This window comes from Ambystoma mexicanum, chromosome 9 (genome assembly GCF_040938575.1).
Source record: "Ambystoma mexicanum isolate Mex_15411 chromosome 9, UKY_AmexF1_1, whole genome shotgun sequence".
NCBI lineage: Eukaryota > Metazoa > Chordata > Amphibia > Caudata > Ambystomatidae > Ambystoma > Ambystoma mexicanum.
The window spans coordinates 325,900,776-325,916,576 of NC_090931.1; the positions used below are offsets into that span (position 1 = coordinate 325,900,776).

Consider the following 15,801-nt stretch of genomic DNA (forward strand, 5'->3'; position numbering starts at 1 on the left):
TTGTTGCGGATTTTCTCCACATAAGGCAAGTAGTTTTTCCTACACAAGAGATACCTCATAGTACTTCATGTTGGCTGTTCCCAGCACCATTACATGTGCCGTTGGGTATATGTTTCAGCTCCTCTGATTTGCCTTTGATAAATTGACTTTTGACTTGTTTGGACATTTGGCATACTGCCCATAGTAGTCCCCTACAGATCTATACTTGGTGAGTACCATTCTCCACCAGCTACTGTGTTACTGCACTATGTGTACTCCTTTATTTCCACTTATTGACTGACCTGTGTCTGAGGCTTTGAGAAGGAGGCGGCAAGGGTGGTTGGTAGTTTGTAAACACCTTTGTGTGTTTCAACAGATTGTTCACGGTCAAGGCTTATTAACATATGTCCTTCATGTGAAATTCCGCTACCCCACTACCCACCCGAGTTAATTTTACGTACCGATTTTCTTTCCTCAGGGCTGGATGAGGGTTTTAAATTAATTCCCTACATTGATGATAGCACTAATGGCAATGTTTGTTTTTGTTGGCATCCTATAATGTGGAAGAAGTCAAGTGTCTGCAAGAGACATTGGTTCTGAGCACAGTCCAGATTGTTTAAAGGGTTTCATAACTATAGATTCCCTGCATTATAAGTGACCACATTATACTGCTCCTGAATAATGTTAATCACTGTCGGGATTATGAACAGAAACGTGTTGAGCGCAGGGCAATTGCTAAATTCCAAATGCAGATTTAACATTCAGCTACATGGAGTCATAATAACTCGAAGATCGTTAATTATAGACTATATCAACATTGTTCAGGTTTTGTATAGTACAGACTATTCCTACCTAACCTATAGTACACAACTTTTTTGCATTTCTTGCACATCCTCATTGTTTATACTGTATTTTTACTGTGGATGTTTAGTCTTTTGTTATATCTGTACCTAGAATATTTGTATTTTTGTATATATCAACCATTTTATGGTTTTTAATATTTATTAAATACAGATTTGTTATTCATATTTTCAGCTGATGAATCTTGTTAAGGTCGTTCTGCACTCTAATAATTCTTGCCATAGCATAGGTTGCCTCCTTTCCCAACCTCACTGCTTTGTTTAATGGAAAATACACGTCATTTGTTGATGAATGGGACAGTTTACTTCTGCTTAGACAGACATTTTTAGGCCTTGGAATTCTTTAGCTGACTGTCCTAGTTGGAGGGTCATGATATTAATCGATTATGTTATATTGTGAAATTTTGTGATCAAGTATTAATGATGTTAGATGAACTATTTGTTAACTTTTAACCATGTTTTGGATTGTGATCCGCACAAGTTTTATGCACTGTGCTTTTAGATGGTATTTCATAGGGATTTATACAAAGTCATTCATATTTGACTATATGTACATACAATACATATACAGTACATACAATAAAAAAAATATTGAGTCAAAGTTGCTCCAAGAGAAACATTTCCAACACTGCAGTCTCCAATGGTAGGTATAGGACTCCCTGTTGAGTCATGCTGACAAAAACAAACTGCCAAATCACCTTTAGAAGACTGTTATAATAAATTAGAATGACTATACAGAGTTAAGTACAAGGGTAAAAAGAAGAAAAACAAAATGAAAGTAAAAAAGAAAAGATTTTAAGGTAACGACAGAGGGTGAGGAAGGGAGTTTACCCCCCATTGTTTCTCAAAAATAAAATTTGAAAAAGGTTGTCAAAAACAGGCTAATTTTCAGGGAGATCAGTAAGATGTCAAATGCATCAAAATCACAAAACCCAATCATTGTTAAGGACAGGGCTTCACTTTGGGATTTTGCAGTCGAGTATACGAAACTCTGCAGTATAGAGGCAAATATAGGTGGACAAAACAAACCTTAGTTTTGAAATCCCGTCGCAATATTTTCTCCTTGCGGATTTTTTCCTTCTCATCCTTCTTAGCCTGGATACGTTTTTTCTGCTCAGCAAAAAGTGATGCAATGTTCTCGTCAAGAGCCAGCATAGTCTCATCGTCCACCTCGGCATCGCTGTCTTCGGTATCCTTCAGTTTAAAAAATAAAGTAGTCATCAGCAACATCTATAACCTAATCACCATAATAGGCATGGGCTGTCACAAGGGAAGAGTCTGATCTACCAACTCCTAAGGTTCCAGTTGCACCGACATGGCAGAAAGCATACCCCAAAACTCAATGGCACTCATGCAATGAGAGGACGCAACCTCTGTCCAATAGTCATAATATTGAGCAGAAGGCCATCTTAAATATTGGATCATATTACAGGATCACTTATGCTACCAAAGAACATTCAACTATGGCCACCTTGCACACTACGTAATGGCAGTCTTTTCTGGTAACTTATTTAAGAAATGCACTGACCTCTGCAACCTTTGCCTCTATGAAAACGCTCCCACCTACCAATATGAAAACACTCCCGCCTATCCACAGGAAAGGACACTCACTCCAACCATCTTCACTATGACTGGACAACCCACCCCGTCCCCTATAATTATCACTACAAAAGCACATTCACGACAGCCACCTCGCAGGCCCCGAATAATGTGAAAGATCACTAACACCCATCATATTTTACTAGATGAGGCATTCTGTAAAGGGGGTTCAGCGGGGTGTTAGGGGAGTTAAGTCCACTGTTATGCAGACGTTACAAAACTATCCCAATGGTTTGTAGATCCCCCAAATCTTAGCAGTCAGGCTTCTCATAAGAGGAAAATGTGACCTGAAGGTAAGTACACTGAACCTAGTTAGTAATGCAACTCAAGGAAACACTCAAATGTATATTCAAATATAGATTATATATACACAAGAATCACCTTTAAATACCTTGTGGATTGAACCAAAACACGTTCGAATACTTTTCAAAGGCCACTGCTTAGTTTGTAGTTGCTTGAGGTTACAATTGTTACAGCTTTTGACACTGACAGTTCTACCGTACTATCAGTAGTAAGGCGCACTCATGCACACACAAAGTAACACAGTAATTGTATTTAGATAGCACAACCACATAAGATAATGACCTTTAGGAAGGAAAAGAGTTGGTTAGTACAAAACTAGCAGATCTTAAGGTTCTAGAGGCAGTTTCATTGCAAAGCAATGCTTTTTAAGTTCAAAATGCAACTCTAGCTAAAAGGCAGTTCGGAGAGGTCACAAGTCTTGACAAGCAGCAGAAACATGAAAACTGGTGTGGATATTTTCTAGTCTTTAAGATGCATGAAGATACAGCCAATGTTGGAGCCCCTGTTAAAGGAGTCGTTAAAAGGGACACAAGCAGCAGCAAGGGTCAGAGGTAAGAGGGGGTTTCCCTGGACACCTCTATGCACCCCAAAGCTCTCGAGAGACTTTTCGGATTAAGGTAAGCAATAGCTTTTTCCCCCCCATATTACCTTTGGTTTGAAGAAATGTTTGTGGCTGGATTATCCTCGATGTGGCAGTGCTGGACCAGACCTCCGGATTCCTTGGTCTGGGGACAAAAGGGAGGACAATGGACAGGATCTTTCACAAGCAGTCTCGATGGAGGACCTCTGGCATAGATTTCAGCAACTTCTCTGGTCACTCTGTGGTTTTGGTGCCTTTTTTCTGCAGCACCAACAAAGGACACAATTCGCCCAGACAATCTTCTTTGGTTCCTCAAGTCCTGCACTCTTGTGAGGGGACTTGGATGGGTCGGATTGCATCTCTGGAGGTTCACCTGGAGCTCAGCAAAACCTGGACGGATTCAGCCTTTCCATGACGATGCACTTCAATTGGGTCCGGGATCTCTTGGTATTGGGGATCCGCAGCTGTGGAGAGGCACAGCACCTCGGGAGATGCTCGGATTAAAGTTAGTCTTGGGACTGGTTACCACCAGTCAAACGGAAGGAGTTGCATTCTTCAGAGGTCCTCTGTCGCACAGAAAACAGTGCAAGGGCAGCAGTGATCTCTTCACAGTGTTGCAAAGGGTCTACAAGCGTCCCTGATAGTCTTCTTCGGTTACTTACGCTTCCAGTGGTCGACTTGCCTTTCACCTCAGGAACCTCACCTTTTATTCAGTTTCAGCACACACTCCTCAGAAATTTCTCAGCAGTTTACAGAAATGGGCGGTTGGCTTTCCAAACAGGATAGCCAGACCCCCCTCTCCCTCCACCCAGTGTGAGCTGGTCCCATTCAGGCACTCAGGCAGACAAAGAGCAGGGGAGTGAATAACTCCTCCCCCACTTCCTGAAAGGCCCAACTCACTGGAGCCTAGTCCGGGACACCCTGGAATCTCGCCAAAGGCAAAACACACACACACACACACACACACACACACAGACCTCCCCCACCCAGAACAGTAGAGGAAGGGATAACAAAAAGAACAACCACACTAGAAATGGCAAAAATAGAAGGGCGGCACTAATTAGTACTTAGATTACCCTATTGTGCACAATCAGGGCTATGAACATAGCCTGCAGTAAAAATAATACAATAGTTGGTAGAACACATCCACTGCCACCAGCCATAACTAGAAGGTTGTCTATGTGACTTTTTAGTCACAGGAGCAGAGAGAAGGGTGATACTAAGTATTTATCCCCCTGGGTGCTCCACATAAGGCAGTGTGCCAATCTCTCAGAATATAAGGTTTTAGGAGAGATACCAAGTATTTCTCTATCCTTAAGAACAGTAGAAAGTAAGGACGAGGTAAGATAAGAATCTCAAAGGAGAACCCAAAGGGTTCCCAGCTACGGTTCCATGTCATTTTATCAACAGTCAGAATTTCAATGCTTTTTTTAACGAGTATTTTTACCGAAAAAACTCTTGAATTGTTTATTTTATTTTGGGGGATTATCCGCATCCCCTATTTTTTAACTATTCCCGACCTCCCCGCCCCACCCCTTATATACTCTTTCCCAACACCCCCAAAAAAACATCAAAATTCCACCCGTCGATGAAAGAACGTTCTACCCCAGCAACCCTGCCCATAAGTAGCTTTGTGCTGCAAAATTTAAATACAGGTGCCTTAAAAGATATGGAGGAAAGTAGACTCCATAGGACGGTAAAACAGAGTTACAAAAGACAGAGCCCATAAGAATGAATAAGTGGAAAACTACTCCACTCATTCAGGATTGAAAGAAAAAGGTCCAGAAGGCCAGCAAAAAGTGCTGGGGGTCTCACTAGGAGAGGGGATGAAGAATAAACATAAATCTCCCGAACAGGGGGTGGGGTTCTTTGAGACATGTTTTCCGGTAGGTGCACATATGGAAGCTGTGTTGGGGCTGCTTCTTTGTTCCCTGTTTTAGGATTGCCTATCGCTGCCCGACCGTGATGACCTTTGTTGGATCTTGCCTTTTTGTGTTAATAAGGTGTCCTGAGGCAGTCTCTCCTGCAGAAGACTTCCTTTGTTTTCATTTGGGTCCTCAACTGGAAGCTGTCCGGAACAGAGTCCTGTGCACTGCGACAATGTGAAACTAAATCCCAAGAAACAAAGTATCCTTCTGTCTAGACGTCTAGATGACCCTTGTGGTGGGAACAAAGGCTAGAATGAAGTCTGGAACCTACACAAGTGGAATCCAGAGCCAGGGGGGTAATTCTAGATACCTGTTGCTTTCTCCCCGTCTCGCTTAGAGTGTCCGGGTGCAAAGTCCTTCCCCTAAGTCACACGGACCTAACCTTTGGTGGTAGAACCTGGGTTAAGGATCCTTATCCAGGCATACCCCAATATGTTGAAATGAGTTAATTGCCCATCCGAACTTTACTAAAACTTTATCTAACTTTTGAAGCATCACCACTGGCCATTGCAGTCGTTTGAAAACATACCCGAACTGGTGACTTTTGGGAAGAAGGCTCAATATCATCTTAGGGTTGGACTTGATAAGATGGAGGGAATGTGTGTGGGATTTCGTAAGAGTTCTGCCCATTTGTCCTGGCATCAGACTACCCAGCTGCATTGTAGTGGTAATTAATTCATATGCAATTCTATCCTCTTGTTGTTTTATGTGTGCATATGTTTAAGAAGTTGTGTGACAATACGCATCTGATTTTTATATACTTAATGTGCAGCGGAAGGCCTAAAATAACTGATATTTACTGTATAACTTGAATTATTAGTGTTGCACTGTTTGGACTCAAAGCACTAGACCCACTCTCGCACTTTTCCTGCGACTAAGTCTTAACTGCTCTGCTACCTTACCTCGAGTGGGTTTTAGATAACCTCTCAGTGTCTTCAATGTTTACCACAATAGGGTGGCCTACCAAGATCCTCCCTCCAGGGCTGACTTTTAAAATCCACCTCCACAACAAAGCAACACACATTTCCCAGATGTCGGGTGCTCTACACCAACTCACGTTTAGTACCAGAAGCAGGCAAACATTTTTCTGAACACAATTTCTTTAGAAAATTTACTTTGTGCATAGATAAGTTTTCAGTAGTGCAGGTTTCCATAATTGTAGCAGGTATGGCACTTTACAGGCCTAGGACTTAGAGTTAAGAGTTCTGTTTATCAAGCACAATTCGATCACTCCAGTGACAATTCACTGAGTACCAATCGCCTAATCCCACTGCTAAGCAAAAATTGTTGAAATGGATTTTCAAACTTAGGCAAGAGGTGAAGGGCTCAGTTAAGCACACACAGAGCACTCTTAATTGAAGTTAGGCAGAAAGTATACAAATACAGTTATTTATGTCTTAGACAAACTCTTAGCAATAAACACAGTTAAGTTTCATGTTACACACTCACTTCTATAAATAATATAGACATCCCCTTTTGGTATGCACCAACACTACTTTAGAACACAGTTAAAAAAAATAGAAACAACTGTAGTCTAGCAAAGTCAGTGAATAAAGAACAAGTTCAGTAACCAGATTTAAGAAGTAATATGAAGAGAAAAGTTAGAAACAAAACAGTCTTCTACATTTTTTGTTTTTAAAAAGCCACTAGAACGCCACAATTCCTTTCCCTGGTTAGAAAAGAGGAGGCCATGTGCCATTAAAGTCACAAGTCCTAATGTCACTTGTTAGGGAGAATGCTCAGAAATGTGCTAATTCCTCTCTACCTAGGAAACCCCCCAGCACTTTTGCTGGACTCTAGGACTTTTAAATTTTTAAGCTGGAGAGAGCAAGACCTTTTTTCCTCTCTGTGTATTTTTCTGTGATTTAACACTTTCTTTTTGGTTTTGGAGTCTGACAAACAACATAGGGATCATCTTTGCATTGTGTCACACAGCACCTTCAGTGCAGTGGCACAGGGAGGTCTCAGATTTCCCAAAGGTTTATATATCTTCTCTTGGATAAACTACCATTTCCAAGAGAGGTAAAGTGAAATTCACTATACTTACAATTTGTAACTTTCTAGACCCAGCACACACGATCTTACCATGGGGTGCTGGAGGGGTTACTTAGTATTCCCTTTGTCTAGTTTCTCATGTAACATTTTTATGTTACTGTTAGGCACGATTGTATGCAGTACCCTTTGGGTGCACTGCAACAACCTTAACCTCCTGGAAATAGGGACCCAACCTTTGGTACAAGACTGAACTACACAGGTTGGTAGTGTGGCTGAGCAGCCAGGCTTATCAAGAGGGGTCAATGTGAGTAGTAATGTTGTGACAGTTTCATAGTACAGTTATCCAAATAAACGCTTACACTCAAGGTTTCTTGATAAAACAATTATTCATTTATTTCACAGTCAGTTGTATAGGCAATCCTCAGAAGGGAGCAATATATATGTAACAATTAAAATACACTTCAAAACACTTAGTTTCTCTAAATCAGATGATACCCATTGGGGATGGCACACAGACACGTCCTACACCCTCAGGTGACTTAAATAGCTAGGATACTGTGGGCATTGATTTATCACTGGTACATTTAGATCAATACTAAGTTTGGTGCAAAGGATATAGTAGAGGAATAAAACAATGGTTAACTAATAATTCGTAAACAGGTAAGTACTTTTGAAACCATCCAATGTTCAGTAAATTAACCCTTTCCTGGGGAAAAGCTAAAGCACAGAGTCAGAGGTAAAGAAGAGTCTCTCAGGGCCAGGACAGCCAATATTAATTGCACAATGTCAAGGGGAGCTGAAGATCTTCTTTGTAGGCAGGTAAAACGTCTTGCACAATGTTTTTAGAAATGTTTGTGGAAAATAGAACACTTGAAGGGCCACAAGCTGGGAGGCTTGTGAGGGGAAAGCTTTAGCAAGTCTGCAAGGACAGGTCTCAACTGAGAACAAGTAAGGCTACACAAGAGGCAAGTTCTCTTAGACTGTACAGTACCTCTGGTTAGAAGAAATGGTTCCAGCTGGCTTCTGTTCCTGCACAGCTCTGCAGATCCTGTTGTTCCTAAGGCTCAGTCATGGTGAGGACGTCTGGGGACTTCTGCTCTGCAATGGGACCGTCAGCGGCAGCAATGGGCAAACATCAATTCAGTGGTCCTTCGATGTTTCAGCTCCTCGAGTCTGACAGCAAATAGCAACACCGTGGTTCTCGGATACCACTTCAGACTTTCCTTGCTTCTGGGGTCCAGCACTCTGTTGAGGAGGCTCAGACTTGGTCAGTCCTGCATCAGGGAAGTCCGGAGGATCTTCTCAGTGCCCAAGTCCGACTTAAAAGCAACGCACACAATATATTGATATTTTATTTCTATTGTGCTCATACACAAGTGTTTCAGAGTGTGGCAAGGGAAGTGGAACAGGGGAGAACAAAAACAATGATCTTAATAGGCCCAGTGACACTGAGAACGCGCAAGTGCATGGTAGAGGGGGAGAAGTGCATGGAAGGGGGAACAAAAAGGAGAATGCGGAGCGAGGAGGAAAAAAACCAAATAATAATAAATTAATAAATAAAAAGGAAGCAAACAGTGGGAGTGCAGCCAGCAAGTGGCACATGCTGGGTTTAAGGCAGCAGGCTGGGTAGGTCTGATAAGTGCAGGAAGAAAAAAAAAGGTGAGGGGCTGTATGGGTGCAGATACAGACCCCAGTGCAAGGGGTGGCCCGGGGGCAGTGCGTGAGGGTGTCAAGGGGAGCAGGTAACTGGGCCCGGAGGAAAGAGGGTGGCCAGGTGCATGGTGCCAAGGGAGAGTAGAATCTGCAGGGGAGGGGGCGAAAGCAGAAGCAAAGAGTAATGTCTTGAGGTGCTCCTGGAACTGGAGATGGTTCTCCTCAAGTTTTAGAGTGGCAGGGAGGCTGTTCCAGAGGGAGGCCCCAGCTGTTTCCTTGAGAAACGACTGACCCTGAGGGAGTTCGAGGTAGAGGAGTGGAGTGCTCGAGATGGGAGGTATTTGCGGAGGGATAGCTGAAGGTATGTTGGACCCAGGCCCCAGAAAGACTTGTGGACAATGCAGAGGGTTTTGAATTTAATCCTTGCATCCACTGGGAGCCAATGGAGAGATTTCAGAGCTGGAGATACACAATCCCAGGGCTTGAGGCCAAGGACAAGTCTCGCAGTCCTGTTCTGGATAAGTTGGAGGACGGAGAGTAGAGGCAGGTAGATTAAGAAAGAGGCTGTTGCAATAGTCCAGCCTAGAGAGAACCAGAGCTTGGGAGACAGGAATGAAAGGAAGGGAAGAGTACCTCTGAGGAGATGCAGTAGGAAATTTGACTTTTTTGATACATCAGCGATGTGGGCGGAGAAGGAGAGTGTGGAATCAAAGGTGACACCAAGGTTCTTGGCCTCACAGGTGGGGATAGGAGGAGGGCCAAGGGAGGCGGACCAGAGAGTGAGGGGAAAGGAAGGTGATGGTGTGGCGATGAGGAGATCTCAGTCTTGCTGGCATTAAGACAAAGATCATTGGCGTCACACCAATCTTGAATGGCAGTTAGGCAATCAGTGATGAGAGAAGTGGAGGAGGTGGCCGAGGGCAGCCTGAAAATGAGTTGAGTATCGTCTGCGTAGCACTGGAAGTTTGAGCAGAGAATATGGTGTTCCTCTACATGGCTCTTCGGTTCCAGCAGCAGTGGAAATAAAACCAGCTTCTAGAGGATGTCCAGACGGGCTTACTTTGGAGTTAACTGGTCCCACCAACTCAAAAAGGGAGAAGTCCTCCTTGCAGAGCTTCTCTAGTCAAGGCGAATACGGAGCTTCAGCACAGCAACAGGGCTGCACCGGGCAAACAAACGGTCCAGGAATTGCAGCAGGCGTCTCTTCCAAGTTCTTCTTCGGATTCCTTCGTCCAGTGGTCGACTGCCTTCCAAGGCAAAAAGCCTCGCCTTTTATCCAGGTTTCTGCCATTGATTCCAGCCTAGCTGCCAATCACACAGCAGGGTGGCTGTCCTTGGCGGACAGCCAGCCGGCCAATCACCTTTGGGTGCATTCCTGTAACGAAGGGGATTAACCACAGAGAGTTTCAGGCACCTTCCTCACTTCCTGCCCCTGCCAGACAGATTGGAGCCAGAGGCGGGCTTCACTCATGAACCCCGCCAAAGACAAAACAAACAAAGGGACCAAACCTGGTTTGGCGCACACAGCAAATCTCAAGGACCTTTCCAGCAAGAAATGGCGAAAAAAGAAGACCGGGGCAATTTTGACAAAATGGGCACCCATGGGTGCTTTACTGTAGCTGTGAAGGCAGCCCGTGGTAAAAACACACAATGGTAGTAAAAAGTAAACCACTGCCACCAGCCATTAATTGTAGAAAGGGTAGCATAAAAATGTTACATGAGAAACTAGACAACAGGGATACTAAATAACCCCATCCAGCACCCTATTGTAAAATAGTGTGTGCTGGGTCTAGAAAGTTACAAAATGTAAGTAAAGTCAATTTCACTTTACTGTTCTTGGAAACAGTCGTTTCGCCAAGAGAAGGTATTTAAACCTTTGGGAAATCTAAGAGACTTCACTGTGCCACTGTACTGAAGGTGCTGTGGGTCACAATGTAAAGATGATACCTATGGAGTTTGCCAATCTCCAAAGTCAAAAGAAACATAATAAATCACAGTAAAATTACATGAGAGATAAAAAGTCCTTAAGTCCAGCAAAAAGAGCTAGGGGTCTCTAAGGTAGAAGGGAATTGGCACATTTCTGAGAATTCTCCCAAACAGCTCTTGAATCAGTGTATACTTGTGATACCATGTCTCCCCTTACAGTAAGCAATACATTTTCATCCCACAGTATCTTTGCTTAGAAGACAAGCATGTAGCTGGATTCTCCTCTGTACAGCAGCAACGGAAGGAATCTGAATTGGATGTCTCAACAGCAGTCTCAAGAGAGGTCCTGTGGCAAGGATTTCTTCATCTTCTCTGGTCAGTCTGCGGTTTTGGCGCCTTTTTCTCAGCATCAACAAAGGACGGCATTCACCCGGTCGATATTCGATTCCGGGAGTCCTGCACTCTTGGTGAGGGGACTTGGACGAGTCAGATCATGTCTCTGGAGGTTCACCTAGAGTTCAGCAAAGGCTTGGACGGAGTAGGCCTCTCAAAGACCTTGCACTGCAAATGGGTTGGAGGTCTCCTGGTATTCGCGGGTCTGCAGCTCTAGAAAGGCACAGCACCCCGGGAGATGGATCAAATTGCAGTTTATTTTATTTATTGGACATTTGCATGGCACCTATACACAAGTGTTTTTAGGTGCCACAAGACAAAAAAGGGTGTGGGGGACATAGGGAAAAACCAATAGTAACGGTTGTACTAGGCCTTGTAACATTCTTACTGTGCAAGTGCAGAGACAACAAGTACAAGGGAGGGTGGAAGTAGGGGGCAGTGCTGGGGAGTGGGGGGGGGTGAAGTGCAGAGGTGGGGAGACCAGGGGGCTGAGCAAGTTTTGAGGGGAGCCACAAAGGGCAAGTGCAGGGTAAGTAGGAAAAGTGTGATGGATGGAGTGGACCAAAATCAGGCTAGTCCAGGAAGGGTGGGCAAGTGCTGGTATGGATGCTGGGGGAGGAATGGTCAAGGAGGGCCTGGCCCCTGTAAGATTCGTAAGGTACCAGTCGCAGCAGCAAAGGGACATTAGCATGCAAAGGAAGGGGGAGAGGAATAGAACGTTTTGAGAAGATTTCAGAACTTAAGAAGATCCATCTCCAGTCTGAGCAGGGCATGGAGGCAATCGCAGAGGGAGGCTCCTGCTGAGGAAAGTTATCTACATCCCCGTCTCTGCTTGGAGAGAGTTGGAGCTAGAGGACCTAAGAACACTAGCAGGGAGGTATTTAGGGAGAGAAAACTAGATATAGAGAGGTCCCAGGCCAGAGACATCCTGTTCAATGATGCAAAGGGTCCTGAATTTGATCCTTGCGGTTACCAGGAGCCAGTGGAGAGATTTTAGGGCTGAGAGATGCGGTCCCTGGGCTTGAGGCCAATGATAATTCTCACAGCCCTATTCTGGATTAGTTGAAGAGGGCGAATGGAAGAAAGAGGCAGTTTGAGGAAGAGGCTGTTGCAGTAGTCCAGCCTAGAGAGAACCAGACCTCTGGAGTCATTGAGCTTCTGGGGGAAGGTGAGGAACGGGAGAGGAGGTGGGGCTGAAAGTTGGACTTCATGTCAAGGTCCGGGATTTGGAGAGAGTCAAAGATGACCAAGATTTTTAGCCTCAAAAAAGGGTGAGGGGAGGGGACCCAAGGAGGGTGGCCAGAGAATGGGGGTGGAGGGGACAGGGAGCAGGTGCCCCAATGAGAAGGATCTCTGTCTAACTGGCATTAAGGCAGAGACTGTTAGTAGAGCACCACGCCTGAATAGCAGTCAGGGATTCGGACATGAGAGAGGATGGGGAGGTGGTAGAGGATGGACGTTTAAAGGAAAGCCAAGTTTCGTCTGCATAACAGTAGAAGTGAGGAGAGAAGGTGGAGATCTAGTGGGCCAGGGAGGCAAGGTAGATGTTGAAGATCCACGGCAATAGGATAGAGCTGGAGGGACGCTACAGGTAGAGCGTGAGGTGGAGGAAAGGAAAGGGCCCAATTTCACTTGGGAGAGTCAGTTTGAAAGGAAGGCGGTCAGCCACGCCAGTGCCCGGTCCGAGATGCCTAGGGTATCACAGAGACGGTGTCCAGTCATTTGGTCGACTGAAAACTGGTCGACTGCAATTTGGTCGAAAACCAAATGGTCGAATTTTTTTTTTATTTATATATTTATTTTTCGGGTTTTCGTTTTGTAAAAAAAGGGGTTTTTAGAGAAAAAAAGGTGGTTGGGGGGGACCACCCCAAAAAAATTTTAAAAAAGGGTTAAAATAAAATTGCGTCGATGGCATCATTGACCGTGTCAAAGGCAGAAGAAAGAGAGTAGGATAAAAACAGAGGGAGAGGTGGAGTTCAGGTTTAAGAGCAGATCTTCAAAGATGTTAAGGAGAGCAGTTTCAGTGCACCTCCATGCTCTGAAGCCAGATTGGTGGTTGTGGAGTCAGCCAGCCGAGTCAGTGTGGTGGGTCAGTTGAAGGATGACCAACTTCTCCACGAGTTTTCCCAAGTAAGGGGTGATAGAGATAGGGCAATAGTTAGCCGGGCATGAAGGGTCTGCAGATGATCTCGGGGCTGGTTGGTCCCACCAGCCAAAGGGAAGGAGTCGTCTTCTTCAGAACTCCTCGGTCTAGTAGAAATCAGGGTCATACAGCAGTGGTCGCTTCACGGTGATGCAAAGGGCCTGTAGGCATCTCTGGTCATCTTCTTATTGTTGTTACTTCTGTTTCCAGTTGTCGACTTGCCTTTCACTTCAGGAACCTCACCTTTTATTCAGTTTAAGCACAAACACCTCAGCAAGCTCTCAGCAGTTTACAGAAAGGGGTATGTGGCTGTCCAATCAGGATAGCCAGCCCCCCCCCCCCCACCCCAGTGGGTAATGGTTCCACTCAAGCAGAGAAAGGGTGGGGGAGTGAAAAACTCCTTCCCCACTTCCTGCCTTCCCAGACACGCTGGAAGCCAGGTAGGGACACCAAAGGGTTCCCACCAAAGGCAAAACGCACACACAGACGTCCCCCTACCAGAATGGTAGAAGGACTTTCAAAGGACAACCACGCTAGAAGCGGTGAAAAAAATTAAAGGCGCCACCATGTTAGAACATAGGTGACCCCATTGTGCACAACCGAGATTGTGAATACAGTCTGTAGTAAAAAATAGCTCAATAGTTGGTAGAGCATGTCGACTGCCACCAGCCATAACTAAAGGGTTTTCTGTGCGACTAAAAAGTCACAGGGGCAGAGAGATGGGGGATACTAGGTATCCCCTTACCACTCCACATAAGGTGGTGTGTGCTAATCTCTCATAGTATAACAATTTAGGAAAGATACAATGTACAATAACTGTAGTTAGTAAGGATAAGAAAAGAATCTCAAAGGAGAACCCTAAGGGTTCTCAGCAACACTGGCCATAGTAAAACAAAGTTGCCTTTAAAGAGATATGGAGGAAATTAGACTCCATAGTAAAGGTAAAACACAGAACAGAGTTACAAAGGTCAGAGCAAATAGGAATGCGTGGAAAAAGGCTGCATTCATTCAGGATAGAAAGAAAAAGGTCCTGAAGTTCAACAAAAAGTGCTGGGGCTCTCACTAGGAACAGGGAATGAAGCATAATTATAAATTTCCCTAATAACCAGCCTCAAGACGAAATGCATATCAAGCCATCCCCCGAGGTGATGTGACCTTCCAGGGATGCATACTGCAAATACAAAGGGACCTCTGATCCATTTGCAGTGCAAAGTCTTTGCAAGGACGAATCCGCCCAGAGCTTTGGTGAGCTCCAGTTCCACCTTCAGAGGCATGATCCCACTCATCCAAGTCTCCTCACCAGAGTGTAGGACTGCAGAATCGAGGAAGATCGAGCGGCCGATAACAGTCCTTTTGTTGGAGCTGATAAAAAAGGCACCAAAACCGCAGATCGAGGTGGGAGACCGAAGAAGGAACAAGTTACTTACCTGTAACTGTTGTTCTCCAGCATGGGTCTGGCATGGATTCACATGCTCATGAATACAAGAATACATAGCAGTGCACACATACACAACCACGGGAGGTGGCAAGGCTCAACATTAAGCATTTCAACAACTCAACATTAAGCATCTCTTACCTCCTCACCAGGCTCACCTTCAAGCAAACAGGTTGCGCAGCACTGCCTGGCCGACTCTGGACTCCTCCCTGGAATCCCGGTCGACGCAGTAGAATCTCGTGAAGGTGTGTGTCGACCTCCACGTAGCAGCCCTGCAGATGTTCAGCAGGGGCACACCAGACAAACACCATGGTAGCAGCAATCCCTCTGGTCGAATGGACTCGGACGGCCGGGCAATGGTCTGTTTGTCAACCGGTGACAGTGCATGAAGCTGCCAGAGAGCCATCTGGAAATGGAAGCCTTCGAGAGGGCCTTCCCTTGGTTCACAGATCCAAAGTTCACAAACAGCTGTGAAGTCTTCTGAAAACTCTTTTTGCGGTCCACATAGAACCTCAGCACTCTAGCCACATCTAGCCAGTGCAAAGTCCTCTCAGCCGGCGACGAAGGCGACATGAAGAAAAAAGGTAACACCAAGGGCTCGCTGAGATGGAAGTCCGACGGCACCTTGGGCATGAAGGAGGGGTGCATCCTCAGCACCACCCTCGTCTCGTGGAACGTCAGGTATGGAGGTTTACAGGAGAGGGCCTGGATCTCTCCCACTCATCGTGCGGAGATGATGGCCACAAGAAACGCTGTCTTCCACGACAGGAACTTCAACGGTGCAGAATGCAGAGGCTCGAATGGCAGCCCCATGAGCCTGGTCAGCACCACGTTGATCTCCTACGCCGGGGCAGGAGCCTTCACCGGCAGGAAAGATCGGAACAGTCCTTTCATGAACTCCTTCACCAGGAGCATAGGGATGACCGCTCCGGAGTTCTGGTGTAGCGGGAGATAGCCGCCAGATGGATCTTGATGGAGGCATGCACCAGCCCTGCCCAGGCCAACGA

At 45.3% G+C, this 15,801-nt stretch overlaps 1 protein-coding gene across 1 annotated transcript in view; it reads right to left on the reverse strand.

The window, feature by feature from the left end:
• Positions 1 to 15,801, reverse strand: part of MYBBP1A (MYB binding protein 1a) — a 1,153,837-nt gene that overhangs the window by 404,005 nt on the left and 734,031 nt on the right. The window contains exon 18 of the mRNA XM_069614733.1: positions 1,869 to 2,033. Within this exon, the coding sequence (XP_069470834.1) occupies positions 1,869 to 2,033 (165 nt within the window). The remainder of the gene's footprint in view (positions 1 to 1,868; positions 2,034 to 15,801) is intronic.